The sequence below is a fragment of the Octopus bimaculoides genome, chromosome 5, assembly GCF_046866305.1.
Source record: "Octopus bimaculoides isolate indiv1 chromosome 5, ASM4686630v1, whole genome shotgun sequence".
NCBI lineage: Eukaryota > Metazoa > Mollusca > Cephalopoda > Octopoda > Octopodidae > Octopus > Octopus bimaculoides.
In genome coordinates, this window is record NC_142932.1 from 50,346,094 (window position 1) to 50,369,166 (window position 23,073).

The 23,073-nt window shown below is 37.0% G+C and overlaps 1 protein-coding gene across 1 annotated transcript in view; it reads left to right on the forward strand.

The window, feature by feature from the left end:
* LOC106870958 (protein O-glucosyltransferase 1) overlaps positions 1–20,943 on the forward strand; it is a 37,338-nt gene extending 16,395 nt beyond the window's left edge. Inside the window, exons 2-10 of the mRNA XM_014917205.3 lie at positions 424–514; positions 1,975–2,121; positions 6,649–6,784; positions 9,186–9,307; positions 12,687–12,846; positions 14,445–14,503; positions 17,781–17,948; positions 19,085–19,141; positions 20,676–20,943. Coding sequence (XP_014772691.1) covers positions 424–514; positions 1,975–2,121; positions 6,649–6,784; positions 9,186–9,307; positions 12,687–12,846; positions 14,445–14,503; positions 17,781–17,948; positions 19,085–19,141; positions 20,676–20,808 — 1,073 coding nt within the window. The 3' untranslated portion in view covers positions 20,809–20,943. The remainder of the gene's footprint in view (positions 1–423; positions 515–1,974; positions 2,122–6,648; positions 6,785–9,185; positions 9,308–12,686; positions 12,847–14,444; positions 14,504–17,780; positions 17,949–19,084; positions 19,142–20,675) is intronic.
* The last annotated feature ends 2,130 nt before the right edge of the window (positions 20,944–23,073 follow it).

The window sequence follows — 23,073 nt, forward strand, 5'->3', positions numbered from 1 at the left end:
AAAAGCATACTTGAGAATCACTCAGCACTAGTGGACATAATTTGTTGATGTACTCTGTTTTTTGCCATCAAACTGATATTTTCTTAATGTGGGAAAGTCGTGAAAATGGCTTGGTAAATCCTGAAGTGAGGTTAGAACAACATTGAAAAAGTAATGCATGATTGGGATACATCAAAATGTATTGCAATCCTGTCCAACTGATGTTAGTATAATTTAATAGAACCATACTTTACAAACAAAACAAAGCTACTACATTCTCTATCTCTTTCATTCTCAGCTGAAGGGTAAGGGCCCAAATTGTTAGAACCTTTCCTCTTTGCTGAAAATAAATAGGAATTCTCCATTGAGCTAACCCTGACCATTACCACCATCCATTTCTTTTGATTCTAACTTGATCCCATGCTTTTAACTGATTATTTTCAGGTAATAAATGGCAGAAATACTTAACACTAATAGAGAAAGCTAATAAGAATTACAAATCTTGTAAACAGACCAACTGTAGCTGCCACATTCAGTAAGTTTTCTATTATTGCTCACTATTTCAACGGTCAGATTAACATATTTAATTACTCCAGGGACATGTTATAGCTCTGTCTATGTGTGTGTTGCATAATCATCATCATCATCATCGTTTAACGTCTGCTTTCCATGCTAGCATGGGTTGGACGATTTGACTGAGGACTGGTGAACCAGATGGCTACACCAGGCTCCAATCTGATTTGGCAGAGTTTCTACAGCTGGATGCCCTTCCTAACGCCAACCACTCCGAGAGTGTAGTGGGTGCTTTTATGTGCCACCGGCACGAAGGCCAGTCAGGTGGTACTGGCAACGGCCATGCTCAAAATGGTATATTTTATATGCCATGCCACCTGCACAGGAGATAGTCCAGCGGCACTGAAAATGGTGTATTTTACGTGCCACCTGCACAGGAGCCAGTCCAGCGCCACTGGCACAATCTCGCTCAAATGTCTTTACACGTGCCACCAGCACAAGTGCCAGGAATGCGATTAGTAGAATAGTATAGTGTGTGTGATACATTGTATCTATGGTGTGGTGGTTGTGTGTTTGTGTATCTATAGAAAGATACGGTAAGGTTTCTCAAACCAGGTTCTGCAAAAACGTAGGGTTATGTGAAAAAGTTTTCTGCGAGAAACAGTGTCTCTTAATAAAGTTTAACTTCTTATCAAAACAAATTGTATTCACTTTTAAATTAATAGCTATGATTTTTATGCGAATTCATTATTTCTCTAAAACAATTTAATGTTTTTATTAAAACTAGATTGGTGATGGTTGTCCATAAAATATAAGTATGGGTACTGTGATTATTTTGGAAATCAGATAAGGGTTTTGTGACAATAAGTTTCAGACCCACTGGGGAATAGAGTATGTGTGTGTGAAATGTATACAGTAATGTATATACATTCAGGTGCACAGATGCGAGAAAAGGTGCATAATATATATTGTGGGGTTTATGTATTCATATAATTCTGATTTACATTGTTTTTCATTTGTGATGTGTATTTCATACACATTTGATCTCTGTAACATTGAGATGATAAACAACTTCTTTGTGCCTGAATTACGACAAAACCATATACCTATTCGACGTGTGTGGTTTCGGTAGGACGGGCCAACAGCCCACACAACCAGAGCACCAATGGACATTCTTCGCCTTCTCTTTGGTGACCGCCTCATTTCTAAGTTTGCTGACATTCCTTGGTCCCCTCGGTCCCCTGATTTGTCCATGTGTGACTGTTTTTGTGGGGAAGCCTCAAAGCACGTGTATGTGTATAAGCCCCATACATTGGACGATTTGAAGGAAGCTAATTCAATATGAACACATTGCTGTCAATAAAATTTGTTTGCAGCTAAAATTAATAATTTTGTGAATTTTTCAAAAATGTCCGTCCTCTCTGTCCCACCCTGTAGCTGTTACACTCTGCAGTATTTATCTCCTGTGTGTTCTTTTTCTAGAGTTCTTGATGATGATCTCCATGTATGGGAGCACGAGAAGAAGGGCATCAGTAGGGCTGAGATGCAAGCAGCTAAAGACAAGGGTGTCTATTACCAGATTATAAAAAACAAATTGTACCGTGAAAAAGAATGTATGTTTCCATTCCGGTAAGTTTTCTTTCATTCACACATTTGTCTTTCTTTTTTCTTCCTTTTTAATATAATGATGCTAATGTAAGTACATCTATGTATGTAACCTAAACACTTCCTCCTTTTCCCAATTCTCACACTAACTGAAACTTCACAACACTTCTTACACTAACCATCTCTTTGAAGGAATAAAATAGAAAGCGTAAGTTTTCTTAGTGCTGTATCACTACCTAACAAGGTGAAATCAGTGTATATCAACTGGTCATAGTGTTCAACACGACATCTACATGATTGACCAACTGATTAAAAATATCAGCCAAATCTCTTTTAAATGATGTCCTGCCATCTTAGATATATTCAGATAATTTAGTTCTTGATAAACAAAAAGATAGGATAGTCACAAGTAGAATGTCTTTCATCATTGATCTAATATATCTGGTCTGAAGCTAATTAAACAATCAAGTTTATTTTGTTTTAATAAGATAAAGCCTCTCCACAGTTGCCTGATTTTCTAGAAATAGTAATCAAATTTTTATGGTCACACTCTACTGTCTTCAATTAACAAAGGACACACTAACCACTAGCAATATACGTTTAGTTCTGTCAGTATGAGATTTCCCAGCACCTTTTTACTCTGTACTCATTGTTGACTATTGCACAATACTGAATTCTATCCTTGGCTTCAGTATTTATCTTGATATAAACATCAAATTGTTCACCAAGATTGTTTTTCGACAATGTTTCAAGCCTTTTGAATTTACCATTCTTTTGACTTTGTAATGGAAATTAGGTTTGTCCACACGCTGAAGACTCTCTGAGCTTTCAGTTTTGAATTCTTTCAGAATGAAGGATGGTTTCATTTCTTTGACTTTTTATTTCAGTACCCTCATAGATAACTAATTTTCTCATTGATTATTGGACAACCAGGCCACCTATGAATTTTGTGCATGGAAGGAATATACAGGGTAGGCAGACTCGTTACTCTTCATGTAACTGTCATAGGCAAACATGCAATGCTCTATTGTCCACAGCACCATGGCTTCACCTGAAAAGACAAAAAAATGCCAAGACACCACAGACCAAATGGTACTTGTCGAACATATCTCCCTCCCCTTGGGGCTGAGTAATAGCCATTTCAAAGACAAGCTGGTCTTTCAATAAAAATGTAGTTGTTTTTATTTAGCCCACTACTTACTTTATTTCATCAGGAATGAATCTGCTTTTATTTTGATTCATGTCCTGGTATGAAACAGGACTTTATTTTGTCTGTCTGTCTCTTATGCTTTCTTCTCTATATTGACTTACATCAATGGTTTTTAATGGTTTTAACTGTATCATAGTGAAGGTCAATTAAGAAATTACTGATATATTTTATTAAAATATGTAGTTGAAAATTTAGAAACCGTATGATAATATATGAAAGAAACTATTGCTTTCTTTCGTTCATTCATTTGTTATGATGTCCATTTTTCCATACTAGGTTTAGATGGGGAGCTACTTCAGCGGTATTTATATGGGCCTGGTGCTCGTCTTGTCACCAACCCTTAGCTGTTTTTTTTTTTGTATTCCAGAGGAATTTCAAAACCTAGAGTTAGTGGACAATTAAGAATTGTCAATAGAGCTGGCCTTTTTGGCCCTAGAAGGATGAAAGGCAAAAATAACTGTGGCAGAATTTGGACTGGATTCAAAATGTGACGACCTGTAACTAAATTCCATAGGATATTTTGCTTGAACCTCTAATGTTTCTGTCAAATAACTCCACTTAAATAATTAGCACTTTTTTTCATACTTCTCATTTCAAGTATTGATTGTAAATTTTGGCACATGCCCAGCAATTTTGGAGAAAGACGTAGTCAATTGCATCGACCCCAGAATTCAACTGGTACTTATTTTATTGAGCCTGAAATAATGAAAGCTGTCAACTTAGGTGGAATTTGAACTCAGAGCATAAAGGCAGAAGAAATGCTACTAAGCATTTTGCCTGATGTGCTAACAATTCTGTCAGCTTGCTGCCTTACCCCTCACTTGAAATACTACAAGATGTCTTAATCCTCTTTCTTTGACAGTCATTATTATTTTTATTTGTTTCTAGATAAAGTTACTTGCAATTTTTTTGCCCTCCCAAATCTGTCACCTCTCATAATGTAATACTCACTACCCTGTCACCTAACAAGATCCTATCTTCTTTTACTAACTGCTATTAGTTTCAACTGGTTTACATTAGTCATCATGCTTAGTAATACTATACTTGTACTATTCTCTTTTATGTACGTCACTTGTCTCATCTCTATCTTCCCTTCTCTCTCTCTCTCTCTCTCTCTCTCTCTCTCTCAAGGCAAGATTTAAACGCGTGAGCTATACCCCACCTCCACTAGATGATGTTGTTACTCATAACCAGACTTGTCCTGTCATTTTCTCACACTTCACTCCTAGGTAGGTTTACTGAGTTAATATTTCTACAGGTTGTAGTAAACAGTAAATTTATGGCATGATGTTGATCTTAACTTTCAGGAGTCTCTTTACTAAATGAAAAACCTTTATCATTCATATATATATATATATATATATATATATGCCCAGCGTCGCGTTCCTGGCACGTGTAAAGACATTCAAGCGGGATTGTTGCCATTGCCGCTGGATTGGCTCCTGTGCGGGTGGCACGTAAAATACACCATTTTGAGCATGGCCGTTGCCAGTACCGCCTGACTGGCCTTTGTGCTGGTGGCACGTAAAAGCACCGACTACACTCTCGGAGTGGTTGGCGTTAGGAAGGACATCCAGCTGTAGAAACTCTGCCAAATAAGATTGTAGCCTGGTGTAGCCATCTCGTTTCACCAGTCCGCAGTCAAATCGTCCAACCCATGCTAGCATGGAAAGCGAACGTTAAATGATGATGATGATGATCTATATATATATATAAGGGTATGCCCTGGCACTTGCCACTATCTATATCTCTTTCTTCCTTTACTCAACCATCTCATTTATACTCTGATTCCTGTTCCTTGCATGTCAGGCATTTTGCCACCATCTCCATCCTGCGGTCTCCCCCCCCCCCCCCCCTCTCCCTCTCCTTCACTCCCCTCAGGTTGGGAAACCATGTATTTTCTTTGCGGTAGCATACCTGTTTCTGTCTTCGTTCCTGATCTTTCTCTCTCCAGCTGGGTAACCTTGTACCTCCTCTACAGCAAGACACCTGTATTTGTCTCATCACCTCCTCCAATGCCTCCTCCCCTCTTAAAAGTTTTTTTGTCTTGCAAGTACAAATTATGATGCTAGCTGTTTGCATTATTTTATCCAACCCCTATATATACTCATTCATTAGTCTTTAGCAAGAATAACATTGACAATGACTTTGAAGTTTCAGTTAGCTAGCCTATCATTGGACTGTCTGATGACGACTTAGCTTTGAAATAAATGTCAATACAATTCTTGCTAAAGAATAATAGATCTTTACTCTACAATAAGGATTGAGTAATCCTTCAATTTAATGTAAACTTGTTTTTATTATAACATAAAAACAAACATTAGTGTGTGTGTGTTTGCATGCAATCTTTGGTGACATCTTGTGCTTTTGAATTCCTCTAGAATGAAAAATCCTTCGTTTGGGAAACAGTTAAAGCTTGCAGCGGGAAGAGCATCCAGCTGTAAAGTTTCTGCCTCAAGTACTTCCTCATGTAGCCCTTCCTAGCATGGAGAAAACACATGTTAAATGAATGAATGAAACTTGCATCACTCAAGAACATTTTGGGTTTTAAATACTTAATAAGACACCTCCTCAATCACAAGTGACCTTGGGATTGTGCCTAGAAAGTTCTCCTCTGAGGTACAAGTCCAGGCAAGGTTGTTTTATGGAAGACCAGCAGTTGCCCATGCATACCAGTCTCCTCTCTCGATGCCACCAATGTTATCCAAGGGAAAGGCAAAAGCTGATACAGCTTGGCACCAGTGACATTGCAACTCATTTCTACAGCTGAGTCAACTGGAGCAACATAAAATAAAGTGTCTTGCTCAAGAACACAATACAGAGCCTGGTTTGGGATTTGAAGTCACTACCTCATGATTGTGAGTCTGATGCTCTAACCACTGAGCCATGCACCTTGAGCAGTGCAGAAATTGGGACTGGCAAGCACACTGTGAAGCAATAGAAGTAGGCTGTCAAGGTTTTGTGGGGCATTCATTCTCAAAAGTTCTGACTGGGCTTGGGGTTATTGGTGCAGCAAAGAGGAGGGTTACAAGTTCCATCACTGAAGCTGCAGAGAAGGCTACTGGGTGCTGTCTTTCGATAAAAAGGGCATACTAGTGGGGGTTTTTTTTCTTTTTTTTTTTGCTATTGGGATGCAACCCTAACCCTAACCGGGTTAACTGGGTGAGGAAGTGAGTAGTGGAATCTCGTGTTGAAAGACTTGGTACCCCCTGACACCCCAGAAACATCCCTAATGATGCGTCCCAGAACATCTGTGACATGTATCTTAAAACTTGGATTTTCAACATTTTGATGAAGGATTATTAACTGCTGTTTTTGTTTTATTTTCACTTTCTTTCCAGGTGCAGTGGTGTGGAGCACTTTATCAAGAAACTACTGGATGATCTTCCAGATATGGAAATGGTCATCAATGTACATGACTATCCCAGGGTACAGAAGTTTCTCGACCCATTACCAGTTTTCTCCTTCAGTAAAGTGGTATGTAGTTAAAATCATTCATTTCAACCATTTCACTCATATCTTCATATACTTGTAAGCTTATATCATCTCACCTTTTTGTTATGATAGTTGTATTTCTTAATTTTATTTGAAGTTTTATTTGAAGCAATCACTTGCAGGTCAAGCTGAAGTAGCACTTATTTTTTTTTTTCAATATATACTCAGAAGGCAGAGAGCTGGCAGAAATGTTAGCACACCGGGCGAAATTCTTAGCGATATTTCGTCTGGTTTTATGCTCTGAGTTCAAATTCCACCGAGGTCAACTTTGCCTTTCATCCTTCAGTGTTGATAAATTAAACACCAGTTGCATACTGGGGTCGATGTAATCAACTGGCCCACTCCCCAATAATTTCGGGCCTTGTGCCTAGAGTAGAAAAAAATATGTACTCAGATGCAGACATAGTTCTGTGGTTAATTTACTTTGCCAGCAATTAGTTTCAGGTTCAGTTCTACTGCATGATGACCTTGGGCAAGTGTCTGCTACTGTAGACACAGGTTGATCAATGTCTTGTGAGTAAAATTTGATAGACAAAAATGTACTGAAGCCCACTGTGTGTGTGTGTGTGTTTGTCTGTGTCTGTATCTTCATAGTTGGGGCATAGTTGAGAAGTGATGAGATTATGTCCTACATAAACAAAAAGTCTGACAGTTCAGCTATTTGACATTGTGAAGGCCAGTTCAATTCTGCTACCTGGTCCTTAGGTACTGTTAGCAGAGTCCACTCTGTTGTAAGCAATTTGGTTTGGTCTCTAATTTCCTCCTATCATTTAGAGGCCCTTTAAAGGATTGTAGACAGTGCCTTCCTTCCTAACTAAGAGGTTTAAAGAAAATTTTGGTGCAAAATAGGATATTCATCATCATCATTTAATGTCTGCTTTCCATGCTGGCATGGGTTGGACAGTTTGACAGGACCTGATAAGCTGGAGAGCTACACCAGGCTCCAATTATCTGTTTAATAAAGATAAAAGGTAAAAACTCCCTTCAGTCATGAATGACCATAGGATTGCACCTAGAAAGATACCCTCTGAGGCACAAGTCTGGACAGGGTTGTTTTATGGATGACCAGCAGTCACACTGTCCACACCACCAATGTTATCCAGGGGCAAAGGCAAAGGTCGATACAGCTTGACACCAGTGATGTTACTCATTTCTAAAGCTGAGTGAACTGGAGCAACATGAAATATAATGTCTTGCTCAAGAACACAACACAACCTGGTCCAGGAATCAAACTCACCTAATGCTCTAACCACTGAGTCATGTGCTTTAAACATTGAGATAACCCTAACCCTTACCCAAAGCCAGGAACTTTTCAGCATCCCCTCATATGTCTGATGTTAATGTTAGATGGTCATAACTGGGATGCCTTTGATCATGTGCCTAGGATTATGTTGTCAGATGTGTCCTGCTTTGTTTAGATTACTGAAGCCTCTGAGAAAGGCATGATCATCCTTGCTTCTCTCAATTTAATGGTCTGATTGTGCTGTGGTCAAAGGCTTTCCATTTGTGGCCATCCAGTTTAATTTCCAGAAATACTACATCTAGGATTTTAAAAGGTAAAAGATTATAGTGACATAAAAGCTACAGGTATCCAGTTAATTAATCCCATTGATCTGATAAGGGGCTCACTGGTGTAGTCAACCATGTTGCGTCCCCTAATAGTTAGACATAAGAGCTGTGTTGACCATTGTTGACTCTGTTCTGTGTTGTTAAAGACAATCCAGTATGATTTGAAGATTTGACTGCTATCTCTAGCGGATCAAACAACCACTTCACTCTTTGACAGTAGTATTAGATGGGAATTTTGAAAGACTATCAGGTATATTGTCTAGAAGTAATTAAGTATATCCTTTTGTTCCATGTTCAAACTTCATCAGAAATGCAGGTATGACATTTTCTTTCGTCCTTGTGGTGGTGGGAATCACTAAAATTAAGTACAGGAGACAATTGAATCTAAACTTCTCACCAAAAGCTTGTGATCATCAGCCAAAAAAAAAAAAATCATACTTGAATCATGTAGAAGACAGTTCAAGATTAATTTACTGTGGTTTTATCTGGCTAATAGTCAAAATATTGTGTTTATGTCCTCTTTTCTAAGCTGGTTTGCTTGAGTAAAATTCATATGCTCTTTAGTGCAATATTACAATATTATATCAGGTGGTGATCTGGCAGAATTGTTAGCATGCTGGGCAAAATGCCTTGCAGCATTTTGTCAATCTTTATGTTCTGAGTTCAAATTCCACCAAGGTCGACTTTGCTTTTCATCCTTTTGGGGTTGATGTAATTGACTTATCTCTCCTCTACTGAAATTGCTGGCCTTGTGCCAAAATTTGAAATCAATATTATAATTCTTTGGCTTTTTTTTTTTCTCATTTTATTTTAGGTGAGTGATTTTTGGGACATAATGTATCCAGCTTGGACATTTTGGGAAGGTGGACCTGCTGTGTGGCCTATCTATCCAACAGGACTTGGAAGATGGGATCAACAAAGGAAGATCATTTCTCAGTAATTACTATTTTTGTTTTTAATTGGAAAACCTACCTTCATGCACCATTCACAGTTCCTGCCAGCCAGTCTCTGTCTGTCTGAGTCTCTCAATCTGTGCATCTTTTCCTATCTCTTCTTTGTGATGGAAATAATCTTAACTCTTTTACGTTTAAACCAGTCATATCCAGGCCTACATATTTCACCTGTTTCATGTTCAAACTAATGAGATGTGGCTTCTTACACCTGCCCTACAACGTCCTTCTAAAATTAAGCAATCACATCATTGAAATTTCAAAGCTACAATATAATACAGGATTAATACAAAACAATGTGAATAAATATTATATTTGATAGAGTAATCTGAATACTAAAAGGTTAAGCATTTTATTACCCTCTCACTGACAAATTGGTATGGTCTCCACTGATCTGCATCTTCTTGAGAATTAAAAGGAAGCAATTATTACTGCTACTGACATTTACCAGACCTTCAGCATTGTCTGGTGTGAAGACTTTCCTCACATTTATTACTCACTTTTGGTTTTCACCTCTGTCTACTATGTAGGCATCTGGGTCACTGTTTCCCAACCTATTTTTTCCCCAAGCCCCACGATGGAAAAATGTATGCCCCACCAGTGGTTGGAAAAGAACAACTTTATTTTTAATGTTTTATTACAGCTATTTAATACAAAAGAATCTAACTGTCACTCTTTTATTAAGTACTGAGTACAAGAAAAAAGTACATTATGGACCAAGAAAAAATAGATTTTCACAATTCCATGTCTCACTAAATAAAATAAATAAAAAAAATTTGGGTCCCATGCCCCACGGCAATTTTCCCAAGCCCTAGACATTGGGAATCACTGATCTAGGTCATAAAACCCCCTTTCCAAATACCTGTTCAATCCATACCAGCCTGGAAAATATGTTAAACAATAATGATGGTGACCAGATTGCACCATTATAGCATATGTTGGTCTCTCTCTATATCTCTCTCTCTCTCTCAGCCACATTCAGGACTTGGTTGTATAACTCACATTATCAAACTCTAGACTTGGCTTTATCCTTCACATAACCCCCCCCCCCACACACACACACTCTGACTTAGTTGTATCTCTCACATTGCACTCCCCCACTCTGGGCTTAGTTGTATCTCTCAAATTACCCTTCTCCACCCTCTGGACTTGGTTACATCTTTCAGATTGTTGTTTCTACATAAATAACTGGCTCATTGTGACCTAACAACACTGTCTAGGTAGTTATGTATATCATGCCAGCCCTCATTCCTCCTTTAGTCTTACACACAAACACACACTTGTACATAGCATGCACATACAACTTAGGCACCTTGCCACATTTGTCCTGCATCCATAAACAGATCTTGAAGGTATCCTCTGACAAGCTAGTCAGACTGTCTCTTATGTTCTAGCCAAAACTGAATGCCAGTAGCTGGGCTTTGTCTTTAGTGCTAGAAAATACTTCAGCCCTGATCTGTTACTACACTCTATAATGCAAAAATGTGTTCCTCGGTAGAGTACTGCTGTATAGTTGGGTGGATATGCGCTAACATTCTCGGGTGCAAAATTACAGAAATCTGTTTACCTGATTGTCAGGCTTTTATTCACCAATGTATTGATTTTCAGTGTTACACAATGGTTTTAAAACAACCACCTGTCCTGTTCTCATCAAATCTATATTACATTATTTCCAGTCTTTCCTTCCCAAACTGTGACCATCTGTAGCAAAATACGATGCCCTGTAAGTGACAAAGCCAACAAGAAAGCCTGTTTGTGGTTGCTAGATCTGCTGGAAATAGCAGCAGATCTCCTTCAAAATCATGCTGTCTTATCATCACCATTAATTTGTGTCTGCTTTCCACATTGGCTTGGGTTGGATGACTTGTCATAGTTGTAGTCTTTTTGGGGGAGTTGCTGTTTTCTTAGATGAGTCAAAGGACCACATCTTACTTATATGGTTCATTTTTGCTTGGTTTCTATAGCTGGATGCCCTTCAAAACACCAGCCCCTTTACCAATACTAAAAGTACTGAACGCATTTTATCATGACACCAACACTAGTGAGTTTGTCTTGTCCTTGACAAGACTAAAGTGACCCTTGAACTTGCTCTGTCTTTACTCATTTGCTAAATCACTTTACTGAGTTTCCTGGGTGCATTTTATAGCACCACCTCCAGTGAGGTTGCCTTGTACCTCTTAACAGTAAATGAACCACACTTGCTTAGAAAAGGATACATTGGATAATATCACCTTGGGTTCCTTTCACATTGGGGAAAATACAGGTTGGAATGCCTTTAATTAGGTCTACTTAATTAAGGCTGACCTTGGGCTAAACAATAATCTGTTTATCACATGCCAATGAATAAGTCTGTATGTGTAGTCTGTACTCAACATGCTAGAAATAGCAGCCAAATTTTTCTCAACTCACAGTCCTGTCATGTTTAAAAAGAAAGCAAGGACATGATGAGTAATGTAGTCTGAGATAAATAGTAATAATGATGAAATTATTGTGTATAGTGCTCAGGTGCACTACACCTTATCAAAGATGCATATACAGTACATAGAATTATATACGAAAGTGAAGAGTGTATGAGTCATGATATACATATGTGCATGCGTATGGAGGGGGGATATCAAGTGTAGTGTTGGTGAATTTCAGGAAGCATGGAGGTTTTAAAGGATGCAATGTCTTGGCAACTGACAACTGATGCAGGTAGTTTGTTCCATGCTTCAGCTGTTTTCTAACTTTGTAGGCATAACCATGTGTGTTAGATACATGGAGCTCAAAAGGTGCTCAAGGTGGTTGTTGACACGATGGTTAATAATTTTGTGGGTGTTTACCAAGTTAGTTGCCAGACATGTTCGAAAGACGAAATGGTCACAGCTGGAATGCCTCTGATCATAGGTCTGTTTGATCAGAGATCACATGGAAGTTAAAACAGCAACAACATAATGATCTCTAACTAGAACACCAAATATTTCAATGTTACCAAGAGTTTCTGCTAAGGTTACACACTTTCATCCTAATTTATAAAAAGTCTCTGTTTATTATTAAAATGTCTGTCAGAGAGTGAATTACCACAGAATCATTAGAAAATCTGGGGGAAATGCTTTGCAGTATTTGTTTTGGCAGTTTACATTCTCAGTTCAGATCTTGTTGAAGGGAACTTTGTTTTACATTCTTCTGGGTTTGATGAAATAAATTGCCAGTCAAGGACTGGAGTTGATATAATGGACTAAACCTTACCTACGAAACTGTTTCTAAATCTGAAATTATTAAAATTTCTGCTCCCACCCCTCCTGCTTCTGTATTTAAGACATGTTCTTTTTACAAGTACACATGCACTTATTTTTCTGTCACCCAACTTTATATCTTTTTTCTAGAAAGGCTGCTGAATTTCCTTGGGACAAGAAAATCAGCAAAGGTTTCTTCCGTGGGTCTCGTACCAGTTCTGAAAGAGATCCATTGATTTTGCTATCTCGAAAGTCTCCGAATTTAGTGGATGCTGAATATACAAAGAACCAGGCTTGGAAATCCATGGAGGTATGGTGTAATTACTGTGAGTGGGGGTGCTTGGTGTCACGTAGTTGGCATTTAATCGAATAAACCAAATGTTTATTATTCAAGCAATAATTGCTTCTTTCTAAATGATCTTTAGAGAATGTCACAAATGTTTACTTTGTTGGATAAGGATGGAGCTAAATGAATTTTTCTTTTCATTGTAAGTACCAGTGAAACACTGGGGTCAATGTAACTGACGAGCTCCCTCCCCAAAATTTCAGGCCTTGTGCCTTCAGTAAGAATGGATTATTATTAGTGACTGAAAGGCAGCAAGCTGGCAGAATCATTAGCACACCAGACAAAATGCTTAGCAGCATTTCGTCTGTCCATTCTGAGTTCAAATTCCGCCAAGCTCGACTTTGCCTGTCATCTTTTTAGAGTCAATAAAATAAGTACCTGTGAAACACTGGAATCAATGTAATCGACTAGTCCCCTCCCCCAAAATTTCAGGCCTCGTACCTTTAGTAGAAAGAATTATTAGTGATGGCGGCAGTATTAGTTTTTCTTTTGTATAGGAAACCATCTCAATTAAACATAGTAATTTGACCACCACCCACTTTTCCAACTGGCTGTGTGGTTAAGAGGCTTACTTTCCAACCATGTGGTGCTAGGTTCAGTCCCACTGCATGGTACTTTGGATGAATATCTTCTATCCTAGCTTTGGGCTGACCAAAGCCTTGTGAGTGGATTTGGTAGACAGAAATCGAAAGAAAGCCCTTGTGTGTACCTTTGTCTTGACATCATGTGGTTTCGTTGGTATACAAGGAATGACATTAATTTCCAGTCTTCTATGAAGAACATGTCTGGTCATGTTTGGAAATAGGTGAGTTGGTGACAGGAAGGGCTTCTGGTTGTAGAAAATCTGCCTTGACAAATTCTGTCTGATCCTTGTTACAGAGAAAATTGAACATTAAATGATGATGATGATAATGCCTGCTCTCTTGTTTGTTTGTTTGTGTGTATACACATATATAGTGGAGGCGCAATGGCCCAGTGGTTAGGGCAGCGGATTTGCGGTCATAGGATCGCAGTTTCGATTCCCAGACCGGGCGTTGTAAGTGTTTATTGAGCGAAAACACCTAAAAGCTCCACGAGGCTCCGGCAGGGGATGGTGGCGAACCCTGCTGTACTCTTTCACCACAACTTTCTCTCACTCTTACTTCCTGTTTCTGTCGTGCCTGTAATTCAAAGGGTCGGCTGTATCACGCTGAATATCCCCGAGAACTACGTTAAGGGTACACGTGTGTGTGGAGTGCTCAGCCACTTGCACGTTAATTTCACGAGCAGGCTGTTCCGTTGATCGGATCAACTGGAATCCTCGACGTCGTAAGTGACGGAGTGCCAACAACAATACACATATATACTATACTGGTCTCTAACTGTCTAGGTAAGTAATAAATGTGATAAGTAGCTCACTTCATAAAGATGTAATTTTAATAGGAAATTTACAAAGTAGAATGAAAAATTATAACTAAATGTTTGTCTCCAGGATTTAATTTTCAAAGTTTCAATTTATGCTTTAATCATATCACACGGAAATATAATATAAATGCTTAAGCAGGAATATTGTCTGATTGCAGGATACTTTGGGCAAAAAGCCAGCTGAGGAAGTGAAACTGGAGGACCACTGTAAATACAAGTTTGTATCATAATGCTTTTGTTTATACACTATAACCTTCTTTCATTTCAAGTGACTAAGCACATTCAGAGATCGTTTAGTGCTGAATGGGTGTTTAAGAAATCAATGGATCATATTGCAGTTTTGTTTTGTTTTTTTTTCCTGTTGCACTTGCCTTACAAGTTAATGTAAATTATGGCTTTTTTTAAATTGGCAGGGTTGGTATGTTCACAGCTGAACAAAAGAGAATTTATTTCAAATAACTGTTTGAAAAAAAAAAAAAAGAAAAGCAAATTGATGAATCAACAAATTAATTGAATTATCACAAGCATGGCTGTGTTGTTAAGTTCATTTTGCAACCCAGTGCTTACAGGTTCAGTCCCACTGTGCGGCATCTCGGGCAAGTGTCTTTGGCTCAAGCTTCAGGCTAATCAATAACTTAAATGAATTTGGTTCACAGAAACTGTGCAGAACTCTGTTGTTTGTGTTTCCTTGTTTTGAGATACTTAATAGTTCTAATCTGGTGGTACTCATGGAAAAAGCTCTTTTATATATCATTCTACAAAACACTTAGCATATATAGTACGATACAAAAGAAAAACACAAGGAGTCTATAAAATTATAAATAAATAGAGAAATATACTATGATAAAATTTATTTTACCAAAGGATACTTGTATTTAACAATTGTTTTGCAGCTTAATAAACACGTATAAAATAATGATTTTTTTATATATTATAAAATATAAAATAAATAAATCCCTGTACTAATATATATATATATATATATATATATATATATATATATATAAGTCAGTAAATAGTGGGGTTGTGTTAATCGCACGTGGAGAAATAATAGGAAAATGAAGAATAAGGCAGAATGCTAAATTGGAAGCATATTTTAATAAAGATTTCTAACCGGCTTTCATTGCGAAGCAAATTTTCAAGAAGGAGAATGAAAATGTTTTTTACAAAGAAGTACAAAATGAAGAAAATAATAACTATACCAATACATTATATTGTCTTTGAGCTTTTGAAGTTCAATGGTAGTTCATGTATATAATGGTTGGAAAAATAAGGATGCATGAGAATTGAGAGTTGTGTTGGGTTTAAAAAAAGGGTTGAAAGTTTGTGTTCAGCAGGAAGTGTGGTGTCAAAACAGGAAGTGTATGTAAGGGGAGGCAAATGTTTTTAGTTGGAGTTATGAACTCTTTTTCAACAGGAAGTTTATGTCTGTTCCTAGAGAAATAAGGTCACTGAGGGGTTCTCTAGGAACAGACATAAACTTCCTGTTGAAAAAGAGTTCATAACTCCAACTAAAAACATTTGCCTCCCCTTACACACACTTCCTGTTTTGACACCACACTTCCTGCTGAACACAAACTTTCAACCCTTTTTTTAAACCCAACACAACTCTCAATTCTCATGCATCCTTATTTTTCCAACCATTATATACATGAATTACCATTGAACTTCAAAAGCTCAAAGACAATATAATGTATTGGTATAGTTATTTTTTTATATATTATTTTCTTCATTTTATACTTCTTTGTAAAAAACATTTTCATTCTCCTACTTGAAAATTTGCTTCGCAATGAAAGCCGGTTAGAAATCTCTATTAAAATATGCTTCCAATTTAGCATTCTGCCTTATCCTTCATTTTCCTATATATATATATATATATATATATATATATATATATATACAGTTTTTAAAACAATGCAGATATTAAGCTTGCTTATCAGGTTAAAAGAATTCCATGTTTATAATTATATCTCAACATATCTCAAAATGCAGAAAGTCAATTTTCAAAAACATTAAGGTATGCAAGACACTAAAGATGAAATTAATAATTAATAATAAGCCCTCGTATAATTAACTGACATATATAATACTTAGTGAAGAAGGTATGTTAAATCAGTGGAACCAGTAAAATGACTTCCCCGAAACCCTCTTCTTTGTTTTTACATTGATTTCTGGGTCCACAGGCTGTTATCATACCAATCACAGGAGTTTGCTCTTCTAGGATTATTGTAGTCCTTGCTGATGTATTTTATTATTAGTACTGTTATGTAACTGAAGACTTGTGTCATTCCTAGCTATATCATCTATTAATTTCACTGTGTGTCTTTTCAATTAAAGTTGGAACTCGAAGATAAAATGGTTGTAAGTGCCAAAGTGTTAAGATATTGCTAGCATGAAATCGTTTTGTATATTTCTTGGTTACATTGCAAACTAGAATGCAGGAAAAGACGCAAGTAAATTCTGCAATGACTATCAGAAAGACATAACAATCCTTTCAATTGTAGGCAAAAGGCCTGAAATTTACATTGACGCCAGTGCTCAACTGGTACTTATTTCATTGATCCTGAAAAGATGAAAGGCAAAGCTGAATTGGGCAGAATTTGAACTCAGAACATTACTCTGAATGAAATGCTACTAAGAATTTTGGCCAGAATGCTAACAATTCTGCCAGATCATTGTCTTTCAGAAAGACATAATGAAATCAATGGAACGAGCTTTTGTAATTAGGTGGCACCACTACACAGTATTTCAAGTAAAGAGACAATTATTCTGTAAATGATCCCACATATATATATATTGTTTGTGAAACGCAGGGATACATACAATAAAAATGAAAGTGTATGCAGATGGTCTCTTCCAATGCTCATTTAAAGCAGAAACAGAGCCCCAATATGTAGATCATTGTGGAATTTGTTTTTATTAGTTTCAGTCTTGGATTGCAACCATTACTGGGGAACCACTGTGAAGGATATAATCATTGAAATTAACCCTGATTACTTATTTTAAGTCTAATCCTTATTCTGATACTCTTTTTCATTCTGATAAGTTACAGAGACTTAACCCTTTTAATATCAATCTACCTGAGACGACCCCAGGTTGTATAACACACCAACTGTTTTAAAGTGGTTTAAATTATAATCTTCTATCAAAGTTTTAAGCTAAATTGTTCCAGGCCCCAGCTTAATTATGAGAAAGTTTTACTAAATTCTTCATTATTTTAAAAATTAATTGAAACAAAGGCGGTATATGTTAACAGAAATATGGTAAGGTAAAGGTTAAACAAATCAACACTGGTTGATGATTGGTGTGGCACAAACACACATGCTATTGCACTTAGAAGACATTGGTTGTCCTGGAACTATTGTAGAGTACATTTGACAAAGTGTGCTGCTCCATGAGGTTGAACTCAAAACCCCATATGCATAGCTAGATTCTTAACCATTCAATCATGCTTGCACTGAAGGTAAATTTATATTTTTTTCTAATTCCAACAGATATTTATTCAACTTCCGAGGTGTGGCTGCCAGTTTTCGCTTAAAGCACCTTTTCCTCTGTGACTCTTTAGTCTTCCATGTTGGCAGTGATTGGCTGGAGTTCTTTTACCCCTCTCTCAAACCCTGGGTTCACTATATACCAGTTCCAAATGATATGTCCAATGTCAGGTAGGTCTGATGTTTTGTCTGTTAAAACGTTTTAACCACCACACAATCACTGTATGCACCACCGGAAGTACATTTTTCATAATTTGAGAACATATTTTATTTTGTATCTTTGACATAGTTTCAAGGATATTTAAATAACATGAGTGTTAAATATTAAAGTTTGATTATGAAATATTGTAAAAATATAAAAAAATTAACAAATTAAATTTCCTTGTAATTAACCCTTTAGCATTTAAACTAACCATATCCAGCCAAAATATTCTACCTGTTTTATGTTCAAACTGGCCAAATCCAGTCTCTCACACCTACCTTATAATGTCATACTTAAAGTAAACAATCACATCAAAATCTCAAAATTACATGGTAATGCATGATTAGTTCAAAACAAAGCACAACATTTGAGAGTAATCTGAGTGCTAAAGGTTAAACAGTATGCAGTGTGACCATATTTAATGTCATGAATTTAAAAAATAATTTTCCAGTGCGGAAGATACACTATTAGTTCAATGTCTGTTATTTTAATAATTCTAGCAAGCATGGGAAATAACTCTAGGCAGTTTTCAATCTTATTAAACCTCTTCATCGAATCATATATTTCACTGTATTTAGCAAAATAGTGGTGAGAGAATCCCAAAGTAGTTGTACAATATTATACATGAGTAGGTGTGAAAAATTAGCATATCTTAAAGACTAAATTGTTGAATGATTAACCTGATTTAAGCATTGTACGTTAGTAGCCTAGTGGTTAGGCTGTTGCACTCACAGTTAGTAGATCATGGGTTTGATTCTCAGATTGGGCGGCATGTTGATCTCTTGAGCAAAACACTTCATTTCAATTTGTTCCTGCCCAGCCCACCTTTTGATCAGAGGGAAATATTGGCCTGTGACAACTAGTCAAGCAATCTAATGTAAGGAGAGTCACCTATGTACTTATGACAGAAAGGCTTGTAGTGGGATTTAAGACTCAGGAACTGTGTGATCAGGTGATGATGAGAGAGTGAGAGTAAGGTTATTTCCTTAATTGGAACAGATTGGAATGACCATTCATAAGGAATATTTCTAATGACCAGACAAGAATTGAACCAGTATAATTGCAAGGTTTTAAACTGTTTCTTTTGTTTATTGCACTGTTACAGAGAGCTTTTGGAGTTTGCTCAGGAAAATGATGACACAGTGAAAAAGATTGCTGACAGGTAAGTAGAGAGAAAACAAAGACACAGCCTGCACATATACACACGCACAGCACACATGTGCACTGTACATACACACACATGCAGTGCACACACATAAGACACATACTGCACACATAACACACACACTCCCTTCTTTCATCTTCTCTCCATCTTAAACCAATGACCTACAAAATGTATTAACAACACTAACCTTAATTTGTTGTCCCTAATCTTCCAAACTAGGAAACCCTACATATGTCCGTAGACATTACATCCCTCCAACAATTATCATTTTTTTAACATCTTTATCCTCTGCTGTATAATACATTGTCAATAGTCTGCTAGTTGCCATCCCCTTTTGTTAGGCTGCTTCACAAACACTTTTCTTCTGTAGCCTCTGGTCACTGGCATTAGACATTCTTTGACTTGAGCACTCATCATCTGGTCACATCATGTGTCCATATTACTTTCTTATTTAAGCCCTTTCCTCCCTGCAAAGCACAGGCCATCGAGTGCTTTTCTCCACCATTCTCGACTTTGGTTTGATTGTTTTGTTTTCATTTTTTTGCCCTACCTTCAGCTATTTTTAGTGCATCCCCTTTCCTTCACCCCCTTTCTTGTGGGTTCCAGGTCAGTCTGATGTGCAATGCAGGATGTTAGTTTCCTTAACCTTTCTGACACCAACTCACCGGAGACTCACCTTAGTTCTGTGATACAAGTTCCCTGTTTTGAAGTGATCTAAATTGAAACTTTCCATCAAATTTTCATGTTAATTTATGTTGGAAACACCAGCTTAGTCTTTCTTTTATCTTTTACTTGTTCCAGTTATTTGTCTGCGACCATGCTGGGGCACTGTCTTGAAGCATTTTAGTTGAACAAATCCACCCATGGATTTTTTTCTTTAAAGCCTTGTACTTATTCTATCGGTCCTTTTTGCTGAACATCTAAGTTACAAGGATGTAAACACACCATCACTGGTTGTCAAGTGGTGGTGGGACACGCACACACAATGGGTTTCTTTCAGTTTCCATCTTCCAAGTCCACTCACAAGGCTTTGGTTTGCCCAAGGTGCCACACAGTAGGACTGAGCCTAGAACCATGTGGCTGGGAAGCAAACTTCTTAACACACAGACACACTTGCACCTTAATAATGACAAAATCATTTTAATAAAGTCTTCATTGTCTTAATTGAAACAAAAGCAGTATATTTGAATATAGATATGGTAACAAAATGGTCAAGTGTGGCCTGTCTATCCTCACTTGAACTTCAGGATTTGTTCTTCCACTAGCTTCTGTCTCAACCACTTTCTGCCATAGCTCTTTTTTTATTCTTATTCACCCATCTAATTTGAAGGATGTGTCTATATTAATGCACCTTAAAAAATATTTATAGCAGAAATATAATCTGTATCTTTAATATCTTCATTTTTGTTTTGTTTCTCCCTACCTTCTGGTGTTAGCCGCACTGCAAGCATGTCCCTGCTATGCTATATAAACCCCTTTTAAATATAGCATCATTTTGGATAGCATTATAGTGTCTTCTCTTCTGTTACAGGGGCCGTAAACATATCTGGAACCATCTGCAAATGAAAGACATCACATGTTACTGGAAGACTCTTCTTCAACGTTATTCCAGATTGTTCAACTACAAACCTCATTTTAACAAAGATCTGATTCTCATCAAATAGATTATATCAACAACGATAGTGACATGAACAAAAAGTTGGGGGCCTCTGATGGCAACAGCAAAGACTTCTCGAAACGTTTTATATTTTTTCCTAGAAAAATATTATTTTCAAAATAAAAATAAAAATTTAATTTTTTCTATTTGTTTTTTTCTTTTCTTTTGTTTTTGAAATTTATCTCCATGTACCATTGATTTCCATCTATTACTTTTGTCAAACATATTTTTGTATCCAGTCTTGTACCATTTGCAGATGTTCTAATTTCCAGAGAAGTGGAGGGCTGAGTTGCTAAGCTTACAATTGCAAATTCAATTTTATTTTTTGCTCTTGGTCAAATTAAACTTGCTTCAATTTAACTTACTGATGGAATTAATGAGTGCTGGTTGATTGAAACCAAGATCTGGTTTAAAATTCCAATATCAGTAAACCAATCATTTTTCAGTTTATTTATATATATATATATATATATAAACAATTGCAGCGTGGAAGGTGTTTATAAGCCATTTAAAATAACACAAAAGCCGTCAGATTCACTTCAACATTTAAATTTAATTTGTCAAAATATTTTCGGCGCTTTGAGACCGCGACCTGTTCACTGACAAAATTGTGCTGCATATATATATATATATATCTAATGTGTGTGTGTGAACACACACACACACACATAAAACCCTCTATCTGTAGTTTAATCTTTCATTATCTAGCAAAGCTGTCTCCCTCATTACTACTCCCCACCCTCTTAATTGAGGGTCTTGTCTTGCAAGCCTCTTGGTGACCTCACTTGTGCTGGTGCTACATAAAAAGCATTCAGTACACTCTGTAAAGTGGTTGGCATTAAGATTGGTATTCAGTTGTGGAAACCATGCCAAAAGAGACAGAGCTTGATGCAATCCCCAGGCTCATTAGCTCCTGCTGAGCTGTCCATCCATGCCAGCATGAAAAAACACATCAAATAATGAGATATGTATGTTAAGAGTGTAAAAAAGAAAACGCTTTGCCATATTTGTTCTGGACCTTTGTTTTCAGTCCAAATCTGGCTATGGTCAACTTTACATTTTAGGTTTGATGAGATAAAGTACTAGTCAAGTACTGGGGTCTGTGGTATAAATTTACCCTCTCCCTTAATGTCTGTTGTCCAAGCTGGCATGGGCTGGACAGTTTGACCAGGGCTGGCAAGCTGAGGGGCTGCACCAAACTCCAGTCTAATTTGGCATGGTTTCTATGGCTGGATGTCCTTCTTAACACCAACCACTCCGAGTGTGTAATGGGTGCTTTTATGTGCCAGCATAGGTGCCAATTATGTGACACTGGTATCGGCTATGACTACAATTTTGACTACGATTGGTTCGGCCTTGACTTTATTAATGCATTGCTGTTTTTTGGTTTTTCTTATTTAAAAGTCTGCATTTTTGTGTAGTGTTGTTCCCAAATAATTTATAAATGTTATTTGTGATATCTCTACATTGAATGCAAGTTTTAAATATATAAGTTCTTGTAAAAGGATCTGATTTGAGTATAATTTAGAATGGTGAGCTTTCAGTGTTCTGAATCATCGCTACATGAATGTTGGGAGAGACACAGAGATATATGATACAATCTTTTAGTTTTATAAAGGTATTTTTAATATTGCTTGTATTATTGCAGACACATAAAAACTGTGCCAGTGAGGCATAAAAGGCACCTGTGCCAGTGACATGTAGAAGGTACCCACTACACTCTTACAATGGTTGGTGTTAGGAAGGGTATCCAGCTGTAGAAATCATGCCAAATCAAATTGGAGTCCGGTACAGCTCTCTGGCTTACAAGTTCCAGTCAAACTACCTAATCTATGCCAGCATGGAAAATGATAATGTTTTGACACTTGCAGAGTTTGTTTGTATGTGCAGCATTTTATTTTTAAATGTATTTTGTATAGATGTTTGACATTAGGATGACAAATAACATTGGTATTTCCAGTTTTTATTAATGTCATTGTGATTATTTTTCCTAAACACTACTAAACAACAACATAAATTAACAAATAATCCAGATATGAAGTAGTCAGTCAAGGTAGTTGGAACTTTTTCCTTTGCTTATTCTATAAAGGATTATTTCTGAGTCACAATATAGACCTGTTGAGCATCATATTTTTCTTTTATTTCAGAGAAAAATCTCTGACCCTACAAGGCACCCAAGTCATGTCACATTAAAGTAAATTCCCACAGACTTCACAGTGCTGTCATCCTGCAAGCAGACCTGATCGAGGATGTTGTTTAGCCCCAGATCATC